Source organism: Pituophis catenifer, unplaced genomic scaffold, assembly GCF_029215685.1.
Source record: "Pituophis catenifer annectens isolate HBS135680 unplaced genomic scaffold, rPitCat1.0.hap2 SCAF_6, whole genome shotgun sequence".
Lineage (NCBI taxonomy): Eukaryota > Metazoa > Chordata > Lepidosauria > Squamata > Colubridae > Pituophis > Pituophis catenifer.
The window spans coordinates 9,325,484-9,347,609 of record NW_027256886.1 but is presented as its reverse complement, the minus strand read 5'-3'; the positions used below and the strand labels follow the sequence as shown (position 1 = coordinate 9,347,609).

The 22,126-nt window shown below is 42.7% G+C and overlaps 1 protein-coding gene across 1 annotated transcript in view; it reads right to left on the bottom strand.

The window, feature by feature from the left end:
* PEX5L (peroxisomal biogenesis factor 5 like) overlaps positions 1 to 22,126 on the bottom strand; it is a 66,137-nt gene that overhangs the window by 4,954 nt on the left and 39,057 nt on the right. Inside the window, exons 5-10 of the mRNA XM_070945077.1 lie at positions 21,706 to 21,832; positions 19,399 to 19,495; positions 13,186 to 13,281; positions 3,296 to 3,412; positions 2,282 to 2,425; positions 1,169 to 1,239 (exon numbers count right to left, since the gene is read on the bottom strand). Coding sequence (XP_070801178.1) covers positions 1,169 to 1,239; positions 2,282 to 2,425; positions 3,296 to 3,412; positions 13,186 to 13,281; positions 19,399 to 19,495; positions 21,706 to 21,832 — 652 coding nt within the window. The remainder of the gene's footprint in view (positions 1 to 1,168; positions 1,240 to 2,281; positions 2,426 to 3,295; positions 3,413 to 13,185; positions 13,282 to 19,398; positions 19,496 to 21,705; positions 21,833 to 22,126) is intronic.

Here is a 22,126-nt window from a genome sequence, read left to right as displayed (position 1 = left end):
CAAACTACATTCGTTCCAGTGCTGACATAAGGAGGAGAAGAGGGGGCAGCTGTCAAGGGGACGCTTGACTTTTCACCTACTTATTTTCCCTGAAGATAATATCCCCTAGGAGATGGGATGGGAGGGGGGACATTCCTGGAGCTGAAGTAGTAGATAGGGGAGACTGATTTGGAAGATGGCCAATGAGACGCAGAGAATTGGGGAACAGAAAGGGAAGGTTTGGGGTCAGGAAGTCAGTGTTGGCTACGACGTAGTTGGGAACAGATTGTCGTGCTTAATAAATGAAAGATTTCATCAAAGACTATTTGTTTGGAAATGCAATTTATTTGAGACGACACCGAAACCTGACAACATACATGTCAGAAGTGGGTTTCAGCAGGTTCTGACCAGTTCTGGAGAACTGATAGTGGAAATTTTGAGTAGTTTGTAGAACCGGTAAATGCCACCTCTGACTGGCCCCGCCCCCATCTATTCTCTGCCTCCCGAGTCCCAGCTGATTGGGAGGAAATGGGGATTTTGCAGTAACCGTCCCCTGGAATGGGGTGGAAATGGAGATTTTACAGTATCCTTTCCCTGCCACGCCCACCAAGCCACGCTCACCAAGCCATGCCATGCCCACCAAGCCATGCCCACAGAACCGGTAGTAAAAAAATTTGGATTTCACCACTGAGATAACCTCTCCTAGCAGTTTCTTGTTAAGATGTGAGTGGAGCAGTAGTACCAAGCAGTTTGGCATCTCACAAAGGAGCCGTTGAACTGATGTCCATATCATCAATTGAAGTCATTCTTCAAGTCAAGTCATTCCACTGGTTAATTGTTCTAACTGCCAGGAAATTCCTCCTTAGTTCTAGGTTGGTTCTCTCTTTTATAAGCTTCCATTTGTTACTTCTCGTCCTGCCTTCGGGTGCTTTGGAGAATAGGCTGACCCAGTCTTCTTTGTGGCAGCCCCTTAGATATTGGGACACCTCTATCATATCACCCCTAATCTTTCTTTTCATTAAGCTACATGTATCCAATTCCAGCAACTGTTTTCATATGTTTTAGCTTCCAGTCCCCTAAAGATATGTCCATGATTTACAGAAACTCCCTTTTTCCCTCTGAAAGCAATAAGGCAACCATTTGGATACCCACTGGGCACATAAAACCAACAGTCATTAGCGTCACTTACCGTTGGAGGGCAACTATGGCTCCCTGTTCATTTTCATTTTCTGCTTGGGTTATTCCAAGAAACTGCCAGGCCTGCAAAATGGGAAGTTTGAGCATTATACCATGCTAGGTATCAGCATAATAAACTCTGGGAAATTATTTTGTTATGAATGTCATGTAGGTCTTTATTTTAAAAAAGCAAGGCTGCAAAAAAGTCTGCTTTAGTCTGGCAAGATTGATGTCAAAAATCAAGAAAGACACACTGGGCTTTAAGCAGTTTCCTTTATTGTTCCTGACCTACAGACAGAAATCTTGCTAAACTAAAGCAGGCTAAGGTAAAGGTAAAGGTTCCCCTCGCACATATGTGCTAGTCGTTCCGACTTTAGGGGGTGGTGCTCATCTCTGTTTCAAAGCCGAAGAGCCAGCGCTGTCCGAAGACGTCTCTGTGGTCATGTGGCCGGCATGACTAAATGCCAAAGGCGCATGGAACGCTGTTACCTTCCCACCAAAGTGGTCCCTATTTTTCTACTTGCATTTTTTTACGTCCTTTCGAACTGCTAGGTTGGCAGAACCTGGGACTAGTAATGGGAGCTCACCCCATTACGCAGCACTAGGGATTTGAACCACTGAACTGCCGACCTTTTGATCAACAAACTCAGCACTTTAGCTACTGAGCCACCGGGTCCCTTAAAGCAGACTACTTGGACCATTAAACATATACACTGGGAGCTCTTAGAGAGGAGCTTCCTTCACTCTCTTTCTCCCACACAAACCACCTAAACTTCGCTGTCTCTTGCTCCTCTGACATGCAGCTCCTCCTTTCTGGGAATCCAGACTACATTCCACCATATCATCCCCTTCATTCTAAATCCTGAATGTCAACTTCAGAACTAATCAGGAAGATGCCAATTCCAACTGGACTCAAGGATTTGGAGGGGCAAGCTAATGTATATCAACAGAGAGCGAACCCCACACTCAATCACACTGATGATGTTACCTAGTTGGGTAAGTAAAGGTCTGCAAGCAAACAACCAAGCTCAGAGAGCACCAAGAAGCCCAAAGCTATTTCTTCACAACTGATAAAAGTCTCTGAAGGGAATTTTAACTAGTTCCAGATATTCAACAAGGTAGATACCTCAGCATCATGTGGGTCTTGGAGAATAGCTGCCTCCAAGTATAGGATGGTGAGGGGCAAGTCTCCTTCCCTCAATTTTTTTAGTCCCTCTTCAAAAGCACCAGGCCAATCTTTGAAGGGATTTTCAGTGTGGAAGTAATAACCCTGAAAAAGAAAATTAAAGTGTTGGCAGTTAGATAGGGACACTTATATAGAAAACTATCCACACAATCTTATGGAGATCTATTCACAAGAACGTCTCAGTGAGACTGGGAGTAAAATTATTTGACTACCTTAAAATCAAATCATTTATTTCATTTATCCATGAAGGTGTTTTTGGTAGGTGTCTGAACAGCCTACACATTATTTTATGCAGTGGCTTATTTTCAGCAATGGGACTAAGAGAATTCGTATGACCAACAAGGTGATTTTTTTTTTTTTTTTGCTTCTGAAAATATTTTATGTATCAAATAAGCTACAGTACAAACTGTAACCGGAATTGCACACAGTGCATCTCCTTCTTTCTTTTTCTACTTCCTCAACTTACAATATTAAAAAGGGGCTTGCACTTGTGTCAGAAACACTGAGACGCTTCCGGGTTGAAAGGATTAGGCGGAGGCTCAGTTTCATGTCCCCAGCAGGAGCTGGAACGAAGGACGGGAGTTCAACCCCGCTCCATGGCAGCACTCAGGTCTCGAATGTGGGCCTGCTAACCTCCACCCCAGCATCCTAACCATGTAAGCCACCATGACCCATAGAAAGGGGTTAATTGAAATAGATCCATGATAGGAGGTAATCTCATGGGAGAAAGTGTTCCACAGCATAGGTGCCTTGAAGAGAAGGCCCATTTTCTGGGTCTCAAAAGGTGGCCATTTTTAATTCAGAGCATGCCAACTGCATGAGATCCTAGAAACTACTGGGATAGATGGTCCTTTAGACAACCAGGTCCTATGGGATGATGTGCAAATTTGCCTTTTACTGATCTGGGACTACCATAAAGATGTTCTTCACTGTTCTTCTACAATCCCAGGTTACCTTCTCATTAATGGAGACAGCCACTTGTCCTCGTGTTTCTTGGCTGTCTGAAATCCACTTTCTGCGAGCCATTTCTTCCCACTCTGCCTGCATCTTGTCCCAAAACTCTGTGTCTGACTAGGGAGAAGGGAACCAAACAAACAATTATGAAACATGGAAGAAACAGAATGGGAGAAACAATTCCTTTAGCCTAAGGCAGGGGTGTCAAGCTCGATTTCATTGAGGGCCACGTCAGGGTTGTGTTTGACCTGGGGGGCCTGGGGTGTGTGGCGGGGCCAGCTCGATGTCACTCATGTCGGGGGCGCTCTGGTGGTCTGAACCCTCTGCCAGCGAAAACAGGCTTCCGAGCTCCGTTTTCGGCTGCAACGGCCTCCTGCAATCCTCTGCCAGCAAAAATGGAGCTCGTGAGGGCAGCGCATGGCCCTCCCAAGCTCCATTTTCACTGGCAGAGGCACCACAAAGCTTGTGGTGCCGGTCCTTTGCTGTTTCCAGAGTGGCCCAGTGGGCCTGATCTAAGCACTCTGAGGGCTGGATTTGGCCCCCGGGCCTTAAATTTGACACCCCTGACCTAAGGGCATCCTCCTTGTTACTTTTCATTTCCAAAATTGAAAATCCAGAACCTCAAACGTCTTTATATCTAGTCACTCTTTGGAGGGGAGAAGCAAAGGGGAAAGTGGCATCACTTGTGTGCTGCCATTGTGATAACATGCGACAATATTTTGGCATCTACCGTACTAATGATCTAGATCTTAAGATGAAGCTTTCCAGTGGAGAAGATGTACATTTTAGGTTGTATTCGTTAACAGAGTTATTTCCATCTTAGCACAACATAAGTGACCCACAAGTTCATAATTAACAAAGCCAAAAATAAACACAAGTTAAATTAAAGGATCTACACACACTGTGCAAATGCAAAATACATACTTTGACAGCTTTACCTGGCTCAGGTAAACTTGCTGTATGGACACAGCCTACAGTTCTCCCAGAGTTTCAGTCAGCCTGAATGGAAGTTGGGAATTTTCAAGGTGCCAGGCTGGGGAAGATTAACTTAGAATGATGGTCACTGTGCACATTCATCCCAGTTTGCAAGTTTGAGATCCAGGTAGTCCTTACTTACAACAATTTAATGACCATTAGTCCTAATTAATGACCATTACAATGGCACTGAAAAAAGTGACTTATAGCCTGTTCTCATACAGCATCCCCATAGTCACATGATTGAAATTTGGATGCTTAGTAACCAGCATGTATTGACAATGGCCGCAGTATCTTTGGGTGGGACTGTCATTTGCAACCTTTTTAGGAAATTCCTGGCAGGCAAAGTCAATGGGGAAAGCCAGATTTGCTTTCTGACTGCATGATTCACTGTAGTGATTTGCTTAACAACTGTGGCAAAAAAGATTGTAAAATGGGACATGATTCAGTTAACAACTGCCTTGGAAATTTTGGCTCATTGTAGTGGTACTACAGGACCAGTGGTGGGATTCAAATAATTTAACAACCGGTTCTCTGTCCTAATGACCGGTTGGGTGGGCGTGGCCATGGTAGGCATGGCTAGGAGTGTGACAGGCAGCACTCAGCCTCCTGCACCCCCCTGGGAGCACAAATGGGCCGCGGGCGGAGAAGTAACCCCCGTGCGCCCCATTTTGGGCCTAGGAGGCCTCGCTGCACTTACCTAGAAGCCAAAATCGGGAGCGTGGGGACTCCTGGAAGGGGTGGAGAGGTGAGGGGCGGAGCCAGCCAGCAATTTAACTACTAGTTTGCCCGAATTGTCCCGAACCGGCTGAATCCCATCACTGAACAGGACCACTGTTAAGTCCCAAACTTTTTCAACAGGGTTACGGTGGAAGGACTTTGACGTTTCGCTTTTCATTGAAAATTTCCAGAAAAAAATGCTATAGAGTGTGTTCTACAATTATTTGAGCTTCTCTGTTCATATTTTTTAAGTTTAGACAAAAAATCCTGGAATTGTTTTTCAGTAATGAAATATCTGAGATATTAATGTATTTTGTACATAATCAAGCATCTTTTTCACAAAACGATTCAAAAGATTGAAGGTGAACACATTTCAGCTACAGAAGTTAGTCTTATTTTGAATGACTTTATCCTTCAATATAAAACTCGATTTGAAGAAAAATCTCTTCCTTTAGTTATAAAAAGAAAATTGTCATACTTAGAGGAATCAAATCCGGGCATAACGGAAAAGTTTATCAGAGAAGTGCAGAATTTTTACCAAACATGTTTTCAATATATCGAAGAATGGTCTGAAACAAACTTCACAGGAAATAACAGTTTTCAACCGTGTTTCTTGACTTCATCGCAAGTATATTGTACAGATATTGAATCTTGTGTTGAGTTTTTATCTAAAGAAATGCCAGACATTAAAAGAGACAACAATTGTCTCTTTGAAGAAATTAGAAGACTGAATGTATTTTTAAATTTTGAAAAATTAATACAATGGAAAAATAAACAAGTTGAAATTGATAAAAAAGATGGGTGGAAATATTCAGCCATTTCAAAAATGAGCATATTCCATGTGAAAATTTATTTATTCTTGTTTAATTTACAGTGTGCTGTCGTGGAACTAATGCAGCAGTTGAAAGGGTTTTTTCAATTGCTAATGATTTTTGGAAAAGTGAGAAATCGAGATTGGATGTTGATACTCTAGCTGCAGCACTTGCCGTAAAATTCAATATGAAGGATATTTCTTGTTGAGATATTTCCAATATATTGTTAGAAGATGATACATTGACAAAAAATATTCATTCTATGGAAAAGGACTCATTTAAATAATAATTAATAGGCATGTAAGCATAATTACAATATAAAATGTTATTGTTACGATTTTTTATTATGCATTCATCATATTATAGTGTATTCTGTATTATTGTTGCAATGAATAAAATGTTTCTTTTATTTACGATATTTTTTCTTCAATTTATTTGTGTCCTCCTTCTCATTGTAAAAAAGTTGGTCACCTTAAGACTACAAGAACCATTTTTGCACAGAAAGCACAGCTCTACAACACAGTCCTTTCAGCAGTTCCAAGGAGGCTCCACACCTATTTGCACTACTCAAGTGGCCCAGTCAAACCTCCAAGTGGCCTCAACGACTGTCCATAAGAATGCAAATGTCTGCAAGGAATATAAATCCTTCCATTCCCCACCATCCAGTCAGGGCTGAAGAAGATGAGAAGTGAAATGTCTTCAAGGAAAAAGAAAGTCCAGTTGCCTCTTGAAAAAGCATCTTTGGGACAACCATGACCTGGATGATTGAGAATCTCCGTAGACAACTGTTAAGGTTCTTTTATCCAATCTTACTCTTCTCTATTCAGAAGTAACTCTTGAGTTTTTGTAACTCTAAGATTCTCTTATGGTTAACGTAGCTGTGGTTTTTTTTCAATAAAAAAGCAGAGACCCCATCAATTTGAGCACCATATAATTTTCTTAGCAATTGTACAGAAGTGCTCTGCCATTGCATTTTGTTTTTAATACAAGATTAGTAGAGCTAAGAACAACAATATTATAGAAGCATCACTTGCATATAATGCATTAATTCATCAAAATTAATCGGCAATGCTGACTGGACCAGTTTGTGGGAATGCTAGCTAATATTACTGGGATTGAATTGACCTCCTATTATGGTACACCCATAGGGGACGTGGCGGCTCAGTGGCTAAGATGCTGAGCTTGTTGATCGAAAGGTCGGCAGTTCAGCGGTTCGAATCCCTAGTGCTGTGTAATGGGGTGAGCTCCCATTATTTGTCCCAGCTTCTGCCAACCTAGCAGTTCGAAAGCACATAAAAAATGCAAGTAGAAAAATAGGGACCATCTTTGGTGGGAAGGTAATAGTGTTCCGTGCGCCTTTGGCGTTGAGTCATGCCGGCCAAATACCATGGAGACGTCTTTGGACAGCACTGGCTCTTCGACTTTGAAACGGAGATGAGCACCACCCCCTAGAGTTGGGAACAACTAGCACTTATGTGCTAGGGGAACCTTTACCTAATGGTACACCCAGGAGCAGTTTAGCCAGCTTGTTTAAATAAAAGCCAGCATAAAGTCCTCACATTGAAAAAAAATCTAGGCAATATTGTTTTTATGTGTGCTCTTTGGAACAAGGGATTATTCTGCGTCACTCTGCCTTGCCTGCATGCAAAATGAAAGCAACTGAATGAAAAAAAAAACGCTCGAGGATGCTTCTAAATCTTCACCTCAAATTTAAGAAGCAAAATCATTTGTGCTAGGGAGACATAAAATTAGCTGTTTTCTCATTGCATTCTGGTGCTGTGACACAATGAACATTTGTAGGAAATACATTCTGCGGCCTCAGCGAAAGAGTTTGATACGATCGCTGGCTTTGGGTACATGAGGGGCTGCCACAGAAAAGAGGTGTTGACTTGTTCTTGAAAGCACCAGAGGACAGAACAAGAAGCAGTGGGTGGAAGCTTGTTCAAGAACGATCCAACCTGGAACGAAGGAGAAATTTCCTGACAGTGAGAAAAATTAATCCATGGAGCAACTTGCCTCCCAGAGCTGTGGATGCTCCATTGCTGGAGAATTTCAAGAAAAGGCTTTTCTATATAAGAGCTCCTGCCATGGGCAACCCTGTGATTCTATTCTATTCTATTCTATTCTATTCTATTCTATTCTATTCTATTCTAGTCTAGTCTAGTCTAGTCTAGTCTAGTCTAGTCTAGTCTAGTCTAGTCTAGTCTAGTCTAGTCTAGTCTAGTCTATTTTTTTCTTCTATTATTTTCTCTTCTCTTCTCTCTTCTCTTCTCTTCTCTTCTCTTCTCTTCTCTTCTCTTCTCTTCTCTTCCCTTCCCTTCCTTTCCCTTCCTTTCCCTTCCCTTCTCTTCTCTTCTGTCTTCTCTTCTCTTCTATATTCCACTCCACTCCACTCCATTCTTATTATTGCATGTCAATGTGCAACATTTGCAGACTCCAGAATATGGAAAGTTCTATTTTTGCCTTTAGCATAGTGAAGAATGTAGGTACTGTATGTCTTTCTCAACATGGAACTTTGCAGATGTACTGGAGTAAAGTCCCCATAATCCCCATAAAAATCTTCTTTCTTTCTTTCTTTCTTTCTTTCTTTCTTTCTTTCTTTCTTTCTTTCTTTCTTTCTTTCTTTCTTTCTTTCTTTCTTTCTTCACTCAATTTTTATAGCTGCCCATCTCAAGCAATGACTTTTGATGGCTTACAAATTGAAAACTATACAAACAATTAATTAAAAAAACATACAAAACAAGAAAAGCATTCAAAATAAATTTGGGACTTGGAATTTCTAACCAAGGGGTACCAGAGGGGGAAGGCTCAGATAGAACTCTAGAAGCCATTAAAAGTGGAATATATCTTAATCTCAGAACATTCTTTAACCTTCTTGATTCCATGTTAAAATAAAAAGTTCAAAGTTTGGCAGATCTTTATGCTGGTTTGATCCATAGCATACAGAATGAAAATTCAATGTTGGGTGTCGAGTTATGGATGTAGTTGGCACTGGCATCAGGCACCAGTTTAAAAAGAGAGAGGCTGTTAGTTCTAGTCCTGCCTTAGCCATGGAAGCCAGTGGGTGTCTTTGGGTCAATCCCCAGGTGACTGGGAGTTCTAGTCCTGCCTTAGCCATGAAGGCCAGTGAGTGACTTTGGGCCAATCACCAGGGGACTAGGAGTTCTAGTCCTGCCTTAGCCATGGAAGCCAGTGGGTGACTTTAGGCCAATCATCAAGACACTGGGAGTTCTAGTTCTGCCTTAGCCATGAAAGTCAGCTGGGTGACTTTGGGCCAATCATCAGGAGACTGGGAGTTCTATTGCTAAATAAATAAATAAATAAATAAATGCAACACAACTGGATAAATGAATGAACTAATGCATACATTTATTCCTTGCTATTTGCCATTATTAAGACTATCTTTTTATTTCTCCAACAATAATATTGTGTTTTTTTTCCTTCAGTGATTATGGAAATACTCTAACAAATGGTGTCATTTATACATACAGGGTTTCCTTTCCTTTCCTTTCCTTTCCTTTCCTTTCCTTTCCTTTCCTTTCCTTTCCTTTCCTTTCCTTTCCTTTCCTTTCCTTTCCTTTCCTTTCCTTTCCTTTCCTTTCCTTTCCTATCTTTCCCTTTCCCCCTTTCCTTCCCCCTTTCCCCTCCCCTCCCCTTTTAAAATCCACTCTAAAATTCAAATAAGCTTTCTCTAAATTACATTTCTAAATAATGGTCCTTGACCCTCCCCCCCGAATACTATGGCATAAAATTGTTTTACTTATCTCTTTAAGTAAAGTATTTTAGAGAAGGATGCTATTAAAAAACAGCCTCATTATTTGTGATTCCATGCTTTGTAATTGAATAGCATAATCACTAGCACTTTATGGATATATGGAATCTAAGCCTGGCATAGGGGAAAAAAGCTTCTCTCTCACACATAGCTAAGAAATGTTAAAATGCCCAATATTATGCATTCTGTTCTTGGGAAGGGAGGGGGAATGTTTACGGAATATTGCAAACATTTAGCATTTCTCTAGTTCTGCTAGACCATTTCATGTTATCTCAATAGTTACTTATTATTTTATTTATAATGCCCCCAAGTCCATTTTCTAGACAGAATATGCAGTTTAAATAGTCCCATGCCAGGTCCTAAAAAACAGCCAGTTTCTTATTTTCCTTAATAAAAATAAAAGAAACTGTGGATAATAGTTTCAATCTACTTTTGTGTGCAATGGTAGCCACAAATGGGGTCAAAAAAGTCAATATGGCAGCTGTTTTTAATTCCCCTCTGCCTATGGGATTGTGTTTGCATCAACTTTTCTTTCTTAAAATTTGCATTTATAGAAAGGAAAAGGAAAAAAAAAAAAAACCACCTAAAGTATTCAAAATATTGCAGGTAGTCCTTGACTTGGAACCATAATTGAGCCCACAATTATGGCCATATATTGTGACAGTCATTAAGTAGGTCATCACATGACTGAGCACAATTTTAGGAATTTTTTTTTTTGCAGCAGCATTTAAGTCAGGTGTCTCCAGAAAAGCTGAACTTCCGGGTTCTAGTGCGCATGTTCAGCTGGCTGGCGTGCATGCGCAGGCCGGGTTTTGGTACTGCTGCGTGCGCGAAGGGATCACGCTCCGGAAAAGCTGAACTTCCAGGTTCATGCACGCCCGACAATCAGCCTGGCCGCACATACCAGTTTTCAGCACTGCCGCGTGCACAAAGGATACCTGATCGTTGCATGTGCATGCACACCAGAAACCCAGAAGACAAACAGGCAAGGCCATGCGTGCCAGGCGACATGGCTTCGCGTGCCATACATTCGCTATCATGGAACTATGGGGTTGATGTTATAGGGGAGTGTTGTGGAAGGTTATGTGCTGCACCTGGTTACTTGTGAGACAGTGACAAGTTCTGGAAATCCAAACTGTACTTGCTTATTAAGAACATGGCACACAGTTCAGTTCAGTATCTGCTAGACTTCAAATAGAAGCACAAGGGGCACATTTGTAATTATGAGAAAGAGGAAAATTAGGTGTTTAGGGAGATATTTAGCACCACTCCAGCCTCACATATTTACATTGCTTTAATTCAATTTACTGTTTGCAAACATGCCCAGGTTTGAATTATTTTAGTGCCATGTATTTAATGGAGATATTTTCTTAACAAGCAATTCCTTCTAGCTGATAGGGGGGAGAGGAGTTGAAGAGACGGGACATTTTCCTCCTGGTTTTCTCCTTTGAAAACTGCCATGAAAGTAATTAATTTCTAATTTTATCAGCAAACACACCCTGTGATTAAGTTCAATCCCTTCCTGTCCGTTTGCAAAGGTCTCCAGAAATTTTTTTTTTGCTTTGTTTCATATTGAATACAGAGAGTAAGCTTGGAATTGGGGCTGTAATAAAGGTTTTCCCCATAACACTCTACGGAAGTGAAAATTGGATTTTGAAGAAGCCAGCTAGAACGTGCACTGATGCTTATGAACTTTGTTATTGGAAAAGACTTGCTGAGAATACCATGAACAGCCAAGGAAACACACAAATCGATCACAAAACAAATCAATCCAGAATGTCACTTGAGCCACAAATGAAAAGGCTCAAATTGTCATGTTTTGGGATACAGTTCTATAATGCCTCAGACAAGTGAAAGGAAATGAAAGAAGGAAGACGGCTAGCATGCTGACCTAGCAAGAAGGAATAAATAATAATAAGGTCACACTGATATGTTTACCTAATGGATTATTAATAATCACACCATGCTGTAATTTTCATTGTGTCTGCCTTTTTCGGTGTCGTCTTTGCAATGCAATTTAAGCTCTGGTTATGCTTTGGCACAGGGCTGCCGTTTGGTACCCAGGACATTCTGTATTTATGTTAATAAAAATTATGTAAGATCCAGTGGTGGGATTCAAATAATTTAACAACCAGTTCTCTGCCCCTAATGACAGGCTGAGTGGGCGTGGCCATGGTGGGTGTGGCCAGTGGGTGTGACAGGCAGCACTCGGCCCTCCTGCACCCCCTTGGGAGCAAAAACAGGCTGGGGGGGCACCACCCCCTGCGCTCCGTTTTGGGCCTAGTAGGCTTCCCTGCAGCCCCCTGGGAGCCAAAATGGGGCACGTGGGGACTTCTGGAAGGGGAGGGGCGGGGAGGGGCTCGGCAGAAGTGGTGCGAACAGGTTGGATCCCACCACAGAGTGAAATGGTTCAGGATTATAGGATGGAGAAGAAATGCAACACAGCATCTTCAAAGTGGTACCCGCTGCTGCCTGACCTTCTTTTTATTTTAATTTCTTTTTTTTTTTTAATGTTCCAGCTTTCCCCTTGCAGATACAATAAACCTTCAATGCATTGGACTTCGTCAGTCGAGTGGATGTTGGATCTAAGAGACAACAATCTCTCCTCCATTTTATGCATGTGTACTTCCATTTAACAAAAAACCCACTGGCCATTTTACACATGCATCCAATATTATTAGATAAGGGTAAAATCACACTTGCCCTTTAAGAGTCATTTTGGTCCTATGGTACTTATGCCCCTGTTAAATTTAATCATGGTTTTTACAGTCCCCTGACATTTCTATTTCTATCTAAATATATAGCTATATCCACTTAAGTTAGCAAATATACCATCTCGCACCCCGTTTTGGGCCTAGTAGGCCTCACTGCACTTACCTGGGAGCCAAAATGGGGCACATGGGGACTCCTGGAAGGGGTGGGGCAGGGAGAGGTGGAGCCAGCTAGCAATTTAACAACCAGTTTGCGCGAACTGACCCGAACCGGCTGAATCCCACCACTGGTTATATCTTCAAAGTGATGTGGTTGTTTTACGTGAGTCAGATTTGGACCACAGCCCATACATTTTAACATCTTTCATAATTTGTTGCTCTGTGAAATATTCGATGCACGTAGAATACTAGCAGGACAGAGACAACGATTAGTAGATTCTTGCTCTCTTGCTAAAGGAAAAAAATATCTCTGACCTCCTTGGTAACAGCCAACATCTGGCTCTTTCAGACAGTGGGGAAGATTAAGATGCTCTTGAAGCAGTAGCATCCGGGGATTGCATTACAATTTTATTGATGTGCTCTTTGTGGCTTGGGATTTGATTTAATTGCATTTGAATCTTAATACTGTAATGAAGAGTATAAGCTGCTTAGGGTCATCATTTGATTGGGCCAGCATATAAGTCTTAGCAAAAAATTTTGTTTTAAATTTCAGTCATTTACCGTACTTTTTACATATTTACTTACATTCTAAAATCCCTGTGAAGCAGTATATAAGTCTAAGCACTATTGCTATTGTGTTTTTAATCAATGTCCACCACAGCTGAGTGGAATGCAAGTGGCCTATTGCAGGAAATGGTTTCTCGTTCCAATTGAACTAGTTCTTGAAATGCCAAGGAATACCTCAACGGCAGCCTTAGCGCGTTCAAATTCCTCTTCCATGGAATGATTTCGGGACAGGAGTGGTCTTCCCCAACATTGCTCTTTGGTTGACCGGCTCTGAAAGAACATCACAGTCAGAAAATAAGGCAAACTGAAGCATGATATCCATTGAAAGAATCAGAATCAGTTCAATGCTTAGGGCTAAATTGAGGTTTGTATCTGGAATAAAGATATTTTCAAACTGAGCTTAATCTCCTAGTGATTGCATCCATGCATTTTCCTTAGCAGCACTTGAATATATAAAAAAAGCATTTCTTTATTTAAATTTACTATAGCTGGCCAACTTCAAACGATTCCTAACAACAGTTTGTTATTCCTTCCTTGTGCTTTTCGTTTTTTATCTTATGGATTAGTCTGATAGTTCCCCAATAGCTTCCTACTCAAATACTAACCAAGGTGACCCCACTCAGCTTTCAAGATAAGCCATACATAAATAGATGCGGCCACCTCTTCAATTTGCACAGTTGTGATATTTGGGCTAGGAACTGTGAAGCTGTTATTTTTTTTTAGGACATTTTCTTATTCTACTCTCAATTACAGGTAGTCAGATTAACAGATTAACAGAATTGTAAGGGACCTTGTAGGTCATCTAGTCCAACCCCTATCCAAGCAGGACACCCTACACAATTTCTGACAGATGGCAGCCCAGTCTCTTCTTGAAAGCTTCCAGTGATGAAGCTCCTACAACGTCTGAGGCAAACTGTTCCATGGGTTGATTGTTCTCACTGTCAGAAAAATTCTCCTTATTTCTAGGTTGAATCTCTCTTCAGTTTCCATCCATTGTTCCTTGTCTGGCCTTCAGGTGTTATGATCACAATTGAGCCCAAAATGTATATTGCTAAGTGAGAAATTTGTTAAGTGAGTTTTGCCCCATTTTGTGACTTTACTTGCCACATTTGTTAAGTGAATCACTGTGTTGTGGCTCCGATCCCCGAGCCCATCTTATCGGAGGAAGAAGGCTCCGAACATGAAGGAGAGGAGCCGGCCAGGCCTCCCTCTCCAGGCCCCTCCTCTCTGGCAATGCCTCAGGTGTCTGCCGAGGGGGAGGAGATTGACCAGAAGCCAGGTGTCTCCGATGACAGCGATGACGGTGATAAGGAGGCGGAACCAATTAGGTGGTTCCGCCCCAGGCGCCTGATGGATCCTGATAGGTTCCGAATGGAGCTTGGGCCATTTCCTGAGACTCTGGCACGCGACTCGACTGAGGACCTGGTGACCGCCTGGGATAGGGCGGCCGCTGGTGCTTTAGATCGGGTCGTGCCTTTGCGGCCTCTGACCCGGCGCCGAATCTGCCCAGCTCCTTGGTTCTCCGAGGAGCTGAGGGGGATGAAACGCCGGAAAAGATGCCTAGAGAGTAGTTGGAGGGCCAGTCGCTCCGAATCTGACCGTACACTAGTGAGGTCTTATATCAAGACCTACTTAGTGGCGATAAAGGCGGCGAAGTGTAATTACTTTTCCGCTCTTATCGCGTCGGCAGAAAATCGCCCAGCTGCCTTGTTTAGGGTGACTCGCTCCCTTCTCCATCTGGGAGCGCGGGAAGACCCCTTGCAAGGTCGTGCTGAGGATTTTGCGCATTATCTGCACGATAAAGTCGCTCAGATTCGGGAAGGCTTGGACTCCGACTGGGTAGGTACGGGCGGGTTGTCCGAGGTCTGTCTTGAGACGGTTATCTGGGATGAGTTTGACCCTGTGACTCCCGAGGACGTGGACAGGATGCTGGGGAGGTTGAACGCAACCACATGTTTATTGGACCCGTGTCCCTCCTGGTTGGTGCTGGCTACCCGGGAGGTTACACGAGGCTGGCTCCAGAGGATTATAAACGCTTCCTTGAGTGAGGGGTTCTTGCCTCCCGCCTTGAAAGAGGCGGTGGTGAGGCCCCTCCTCAAGAAGCCCTCTCTGGACCCAGCTGTTTTAGCAAACTATCGTCCAGTTTCCAACCTTCGCTTTTTGGCGAAGGTTGTTGAGAGTGTGGTTGCGCGACAGCTCCCCCAGTACCTGGAGGAAACCGTCTATCTAGATCCGTTCCAGTCCGGCTTCAGGCCCGGGTACAGCACGGAAACGGCATTGGTCGCGTTGGTTGATGATCTCTGGAGGGCTCGGGACAGAGGTTGCTCCTCTGTTCTGGTCCTATTAGATCTCTCAGCGGCTTTTGATACCATCGACCATGGTATCATGCTGCGCCGGTTGGAGGGGTTGGGAGTGGGAGGCACTGTTTTACGGTGGTTCTCCTCCTATCTCTCCGACAGGTCGCAGTCTGTGTTGGCTGGAGGGCAGAGGTCGACCTCAAGGCACTTGGTTTGTGGGGTGCCACAAGGGTCGGTCCTCTCGCCTCTCCTGTTCAACATTTATGTGAAGCCGCTGGGCGAGATCATCCGTGGTTTTGGGGTGCAGTGCCATCTGTACGCTGATGACACCCAGCTGTACATCTCCACCCCAGACCACCCCAACGATGCCCTTGAAGTGATGTCCCGGTGCCTGGAGGCGGTGCGGGTCTGGATGGGGCGGAACAGGCTCCGACTCAATCCCTCCAAGACTGAGTGGCTGTGGCTGCCGGCGTCCCGATATAGTCAGCTGGTGCCATCGCTGACTATTGGGGGCGAGACATTGGCCCCCACGGAGAGGGTGCGTAACTTGGGTGTCCTCCTGGACGCACGGCTGTCCTTAGAAGAGCATTTGACGGCCGTGGCCAGGGGGGCTTTCTATCAGGTTCGCCTGATACGCCAGTTGCGCCCCTTTCTGGATCGGGACTCCCTATGCACGGTCACTCATGCCCTCGTTACTTCCCGCCTTGACTACTGTAATGCTCTCTACATGGGGCTCCCCTTGAGGAGCACTCGGAGGCTCCAACTGGTGCAGAATGCGGCCGCGCGGGTACTTATGGGGGCGGCATGGCGCTCCCACGTGACACCTCTCCTGCGCGAGCTGCATTGGCTTCCGGTGGTCTTCCGAGTGCGCTTCAAGGTGTTGGTTCTCATCTTCAAAGCGCTCCATGGCTTAGGACCCAGTTATTTACGAGACCACCTTCTGCCTCCGATAACCTCCCACCGGCCAACACGCTCCCACAGAGAGGGTCTCCTCAGGGTGCCGTCTGTCAGGCAATGTCGGCTGGCGACCCCCCGGGGAAGAGCCTTCTCTGTGGGGGCACCCGCCCTCTGGAATGAACTGCCCCCAGGGATACGACTAATCCCGGATCTCCGGACCTTCCGCCGGGCCCTGAAGACGTTTTTATTTCAGCAAGCCGGGCTGGGTTAAAAAAAAATTTTTTAATTGGTGAATTTTATGGGTAATGGGGTTTTAAATTGGAGAAGCCTAAGATAATTTAATTCTGTTTTAATGTATTTTAATATTTGTATTGTGTGTTTTTAATTTTGGCTGTTCACCGCCCCGAGTCCTTCGGGAGAGGGGGCGGTATAAAAATTTAATAAATAAATAAATAAATAAATAAATAAATAAGTCGTTCCTGGATCCACGCCAACGAAGGTGAGATAAACGTTTGCAGCAGATGAGGAGGCGTGCCAGGGATTAAGCTGAGTCACTGGACCACACCCCACAGGCTATATAAGAGAGTGTGGGGGCCATTTAGACTCTGTGACGGACAAAGCTAACTTCTGGCTAGTCACTTTGTACAATGCCTGAATCTGCTGAAGGTTTCTGTTTGAGCTGGACTGTTTTTGAAAACTGTGTGTATTTGTTGGTGATTATCTGGTGAAGGAACACTCCCTCTTCTTGAAGTAAAGCACTTGGCAGACGGTTATCATATTGCTGCCAAGTTCCTGATAACGAACCTCGTGTGTGCCAAGTAATTCTTTAACCCCCGGCAGGCTGTTTGTGTGTGTGTGGGGACGGGGACAGAACACACTGCAGTGGTTAAATTAGTGACACGGTTGGTATGTGAATCTGGTTTCTCCACTGATTTTGCTTGTCAGAAGGTCGCAAAAAGGAGATGGGCCCCCTCTGTTCCACCTCCTCACTCAGCTCAGGCACCAAAGACAGCTGCTCTCGACCTGGGGGAGAATGGAAGGCCCTGGCTGTACCTCTGTCTCTGATGCTGTTTCCTTATCAGAGCTTTCCAAAGACTCCGAAGCTGGTCCTGGCTCTCTCTCAACCTCTTCCTCATTTGACTCTGCAGCTAGCTCTGCTGAGAGCTGACAGGCCACAATAAATACAAGGTAACTTTGTTAGTTAGCAAGTTACAAAATCCAAGTCATGTTCCCCTCCCTCACAAGTGCTTGGAGAAAAAAATATTTTGAATAGAGTAAAAAGTACCATATTTTTCGGAGTATAAGACACACCTTTTCCCACCTAAAAGGGGGTGAAAATTTGGGTGCGTCTTATACACCGAATGTAGCCCCTCCCACATACTGGCCCTCACCCTTTGGCCTCTGCCTCCCAGCAATTTACCTCCTTGCAGCAAGAAGAAACAGCCCATTTCAGCTTCAGCACAGCCTAATTAGCACAAGTTGATTATCCCCGACATTCAGCTGTTTCAGGCTGCAGGGATTGCCATTGCCTATTGCTGCGTGGGCCTCTGCTGCTTGCTGCAAGGAGGTAAATTGCTGGGAGCAGATTTTTTTTTTTTTGCTTGTGCTAATCAAGCTATGCTGAAAACGAAAATGAAAGTAAAGCAGGCTGTTTGCTGTTTGCTGCAACGAGGCAGAATTGCTGGGAGGCAGAGGCAGATTTCTTTTTCTTGTTTTCCTCACCAAAAAAGGTAGGTGCGTCTTATAGTCCGGTGCGTCTTATACTCGGGAAAAATACAGTACTTTGCTAGATGAAAGCTGGAATCATGGCTGCCTACCAACAATATTGGTGGCCAAAGGCCAAGCTATCTCTCGTTGTTAATCTCCATCAGTCTTCACTTTGCTTGAAGTGAAGCCATTGCCCAGTTCTTTATCAACAGCAGTGAAGCCCATATCAAACATTTTCTCATCAATCTCAGCTTCTAAGCCCCCCACTGTTTTCATTTTCCACTTTGACCAGGCAGTCGTGATTTGTCGATTCCTATTTCTATTCTAAAACTATTCCTTTTTCCTTTGTTCCGGCTCTTTCTTTGGAATCCTCCCATGGGAACAAGTACAATGCAAGTTTATAAGTTTATTTTTATTTAAAATAAAAACCCTTTTCTAAACTCAAGGACAGGGTGAAAAGAAATTTCAACTTTCAATGCAGGGATAAGCCACCTGAAAATATTGGCTTTACTAAGCCCATGGTTTCAATACTTCTCTGAGGTCAAACTCATTAACCAGATGTCTTTCCAACAAATGGGGGGAAAACTACATGTGTTTACATGATTTTACTTTGGATCATTATTATTCTTGTGGTTACTGGGTTGTAAAGGGTTGCCAGAGTGCATAAAACACTGAGCTCGGTGCAGAGATGGTATTCAGCAGGTTCTAACCAGTGCTGGAGAACCAGTAGTTCAAAATTTTAGTTTGCCGGAGAACCGGTAAATACCATCTCTGACTGGCCCTGCCCCCATCTATTCTCTGCCTCCCGAGTCCCAGCTGATCGGGAGGAAATGTTCTGTGGGCGTAGCTTGGTGGGCGTGGTGTGGTGTGGCTTGGTGGGCCTGGCTTGGTGGGCATGGCAGGGGAAGGATACTGCAAAATCTCCATTCCCACCCCACTCCTGGGGGAAGGATACTGCAAAATCTCCATTCCCTCCCCACTCCTGGGGCCAGCCAGAGGTGGTATTTGCCAGTTCTCCAAACTAGTCAAAATTTCCGCTACCGGTTCGCCAGAACCTGTCAGAACCTGCTGGATTTCACCCCTGGTATAATTTGCCTTCCGTAACGTGCAAATACACAATATGAGAAAAGGAGCAACTTTGCTAACTTAGCAGTTGCAATGATTCACTGAACAACTGTGGCAAGAAAGTTCGTAAAATGGGGCAAAACTCACTTAACAACTGTCTCCCTTAGCAGCAGAAATTTTGGGCTCAATTGTGGTTGTTAAGTCGCTGTACGTTGTACCTGTAGATCCTGGATTGCTTTTATAAGTGCATCATAAAAATATTACATTGAATGTCAAATACTATTAATATTACTAATAGCATTCATAATGATGCAGCTATCAGGATTAATATTACTGATTTGCAAAATATGAGTATTATCTGGAATATACAATTTTGGCCTGCTTCAAAACATGACTAGTTGAAATAAATGACTCCTCTTACCTTTGGTGCGGGGGCTAATTCTAAATCCGTGGTTGAAATAGATTCTAATGTGGTTTTACTGGTGGCCAGTTCAGGCTGGGACCTGTTTTCTGCCAACCTATAAAAGAACAAAATTGTACATCCTCAGACTGCAACACCAACATAGCTGGCCTTGATTACATCACTTCCAAATCATGGTTCTAAGCCCTTTCGCAGTAAACAAAATTCAGGGCAAAAAATGGATAGCAGAAATACAAGAAAGGCCCCAAGTTCTCAGCATTCAGCTGCAAGAGGATTTGAGTGAGGGTAGAGGAGAGCACTGTGCCCTCCCCCTCATTTATGCATGTTGTAAAGAGAAATGGACTGCAAACTCTGAAGTGTGAATGTGGAAAGCAACGGTATTCTGATTTCTATCTTGATTAGTGAATTGGTCATTTGCTAAGTTCACAATACTTACAACATGTGCTGCTTCTGACTTTAAAGAAAATTCTCCGCCCCAGCTATCTATCTATCTATCAATCTTCTCTGTCCATCCATCCATCCATCCATCCATCCATCCATCTTCTAGCTGTCATTTCTCTCTCATCTCTCATCTATCACTTATTTATCATCTCTCTCTCTCTCTCTCTCTCTCTCTCTCTCTCTCTCTCTCTCATCTATCTATTTCTATTTTCGATCCATCCATCCATTTACCTTCTAGGCATCATCTCTCTTATCTATCATCTATCTATTACCTACCTATTACCTATCTATCATCTATTACCCATCTATCATCTCTTATCTATCTATCTATCTATCTATCTATCTATCTATCTATCTATCTATCTATCTATCTCTATTTTCCCTCCATCCATCCATCCATCCATTTACCTTCTAGGCATCATCTCTCTTATCTATCATCTACCTATTACCTATCTATCATCTATTACTTATCTATCATCTATTACCCATCTATCATCGCTTATCTCTCTCTCTCTCTCTTCTATATCTATCTATCTATCTATCTATCTATCTATCTATCTATCTATCTATCTATCTATCTATCTATCTTTTCCATCCATCCATCCATCCATCCATCCATCCATCCATCCATCCATTTACCTTCTAGGCATTATCTCTCTTATCTATCATCTATCTATTACCTATCTATCATCTATTACCCATCTATCATCTCTTATCTCTCTCTCTTATCTATCTATCTATCTATCTATCTATCTATCTATCTATCTATCTATCTATCTATCTTCCATCCATTCCTTCATCCATCCAATTTTAGAACCCCCTAACTCCAATGAGTCTGAAAAGCTACACACCTGTCCATCCTCAAGGTGACTAAAATACAAGTGATTGTAAGAATGAGTCCATGGATTTGTTAGAATTTTATGTTCAGATCATGCTTAACTTGAAATATTAACAAGTATTTCTCTTTGTTTTCCTGGTTCTCTTCCAGTAGTGTATTATTATTATTATTATTATTATTATTATTATTATTATTATTATTATTATTATTATTATTATTATTACTATTATTATTATTATTATTATTATTATTATTATTATTTAATCTTTAGTGAGATTCACAGCCTTTGAGGCTGGTTAATAGCTCAGCAGCTCGAGTCCTAACCAAGGACCTAGGAACTGTTAAGGTATCGTCGGAGGATGTAAGCTGTTCCGAGTAAGGTGGTTTTTTGTAGAGTCAAAATGTTCAAGTCCGGCAATTTTAGAATTTCTAAAATAATAATAATAATAATAATAATAATAATAATAATAATAATAATAATAATAATAATAGTAGTAGTAGTAGTAGTAGTAGTAGTAGTAGTAGTTGTTGTTGTTGTTGTTGTTATTATTATTATTATTATTATTATTATTATTATTATTATTATTATTATTATTCAATGCACACCATGTCTTATTCTGGGCTTTTCTTTGCTTTCCTATTGGTTTGGGTGATCTCCTTATGGGCATGATAGTCAACTAAATTGCAGGTGTGTGATGGCAGGCTATGAATGGTGTATGGCTAAGGAATTAACCACAGGTTGCCCAGAATCTGTACAATAACAGAATAACAAAGTTGGAATGGACCTTGGAGGTCTTCTAATCCAACCCCCTGCTCAATCAGGAGACCGTAAAATATTTCAGACAAGTGGTTGTCCAGTCTCTTCTTGAAAGCTTCCAGTGATGGAGCACCCACAACTTCTGAAGGCAAACTGTTCCACTTGTTGATATTGTTCTCACTGTTAGGATGGTAAAGGTAAAATGAGGTAGGATGATTCATCTCACCCAATAACAAGATTGGCCTCAGATAAAGTTAAAAGTACAAATTACCACACAAATTCTTTTGATGGAGCTTTAGAAGATGATGATTTTCTCTCAGCACCTGAAGAACCTTTGCCAGCTTTTTCTCCACGATGCTTGACTTCATCCCATTTTTCTAGTTGAGCCTGGATATTGACTGGATAAGGTAAAAGAAAATGAATTTTCAGAAGAAAAGTATATACTGTATCAAGACTCTCTTCAGTTGAGCTCAACGTCATGTAGTTTTCTTAGGAACAGCAACACAAGAGTGGCTAGCTAGAGATAGTCCTTGACTTACAATTGTTTAGTGACCGTTCAAAGTTATAATGGCATTGAAAAAAATGACTTATGACTGTTTTTCACACTTGCAACTGTTGCGCTCAGGTAGGGCATGTCAAATTTTTCAACTTTCAATTTCCAAACATTAGGGGTGCTCAAAATTGTGCTGGAA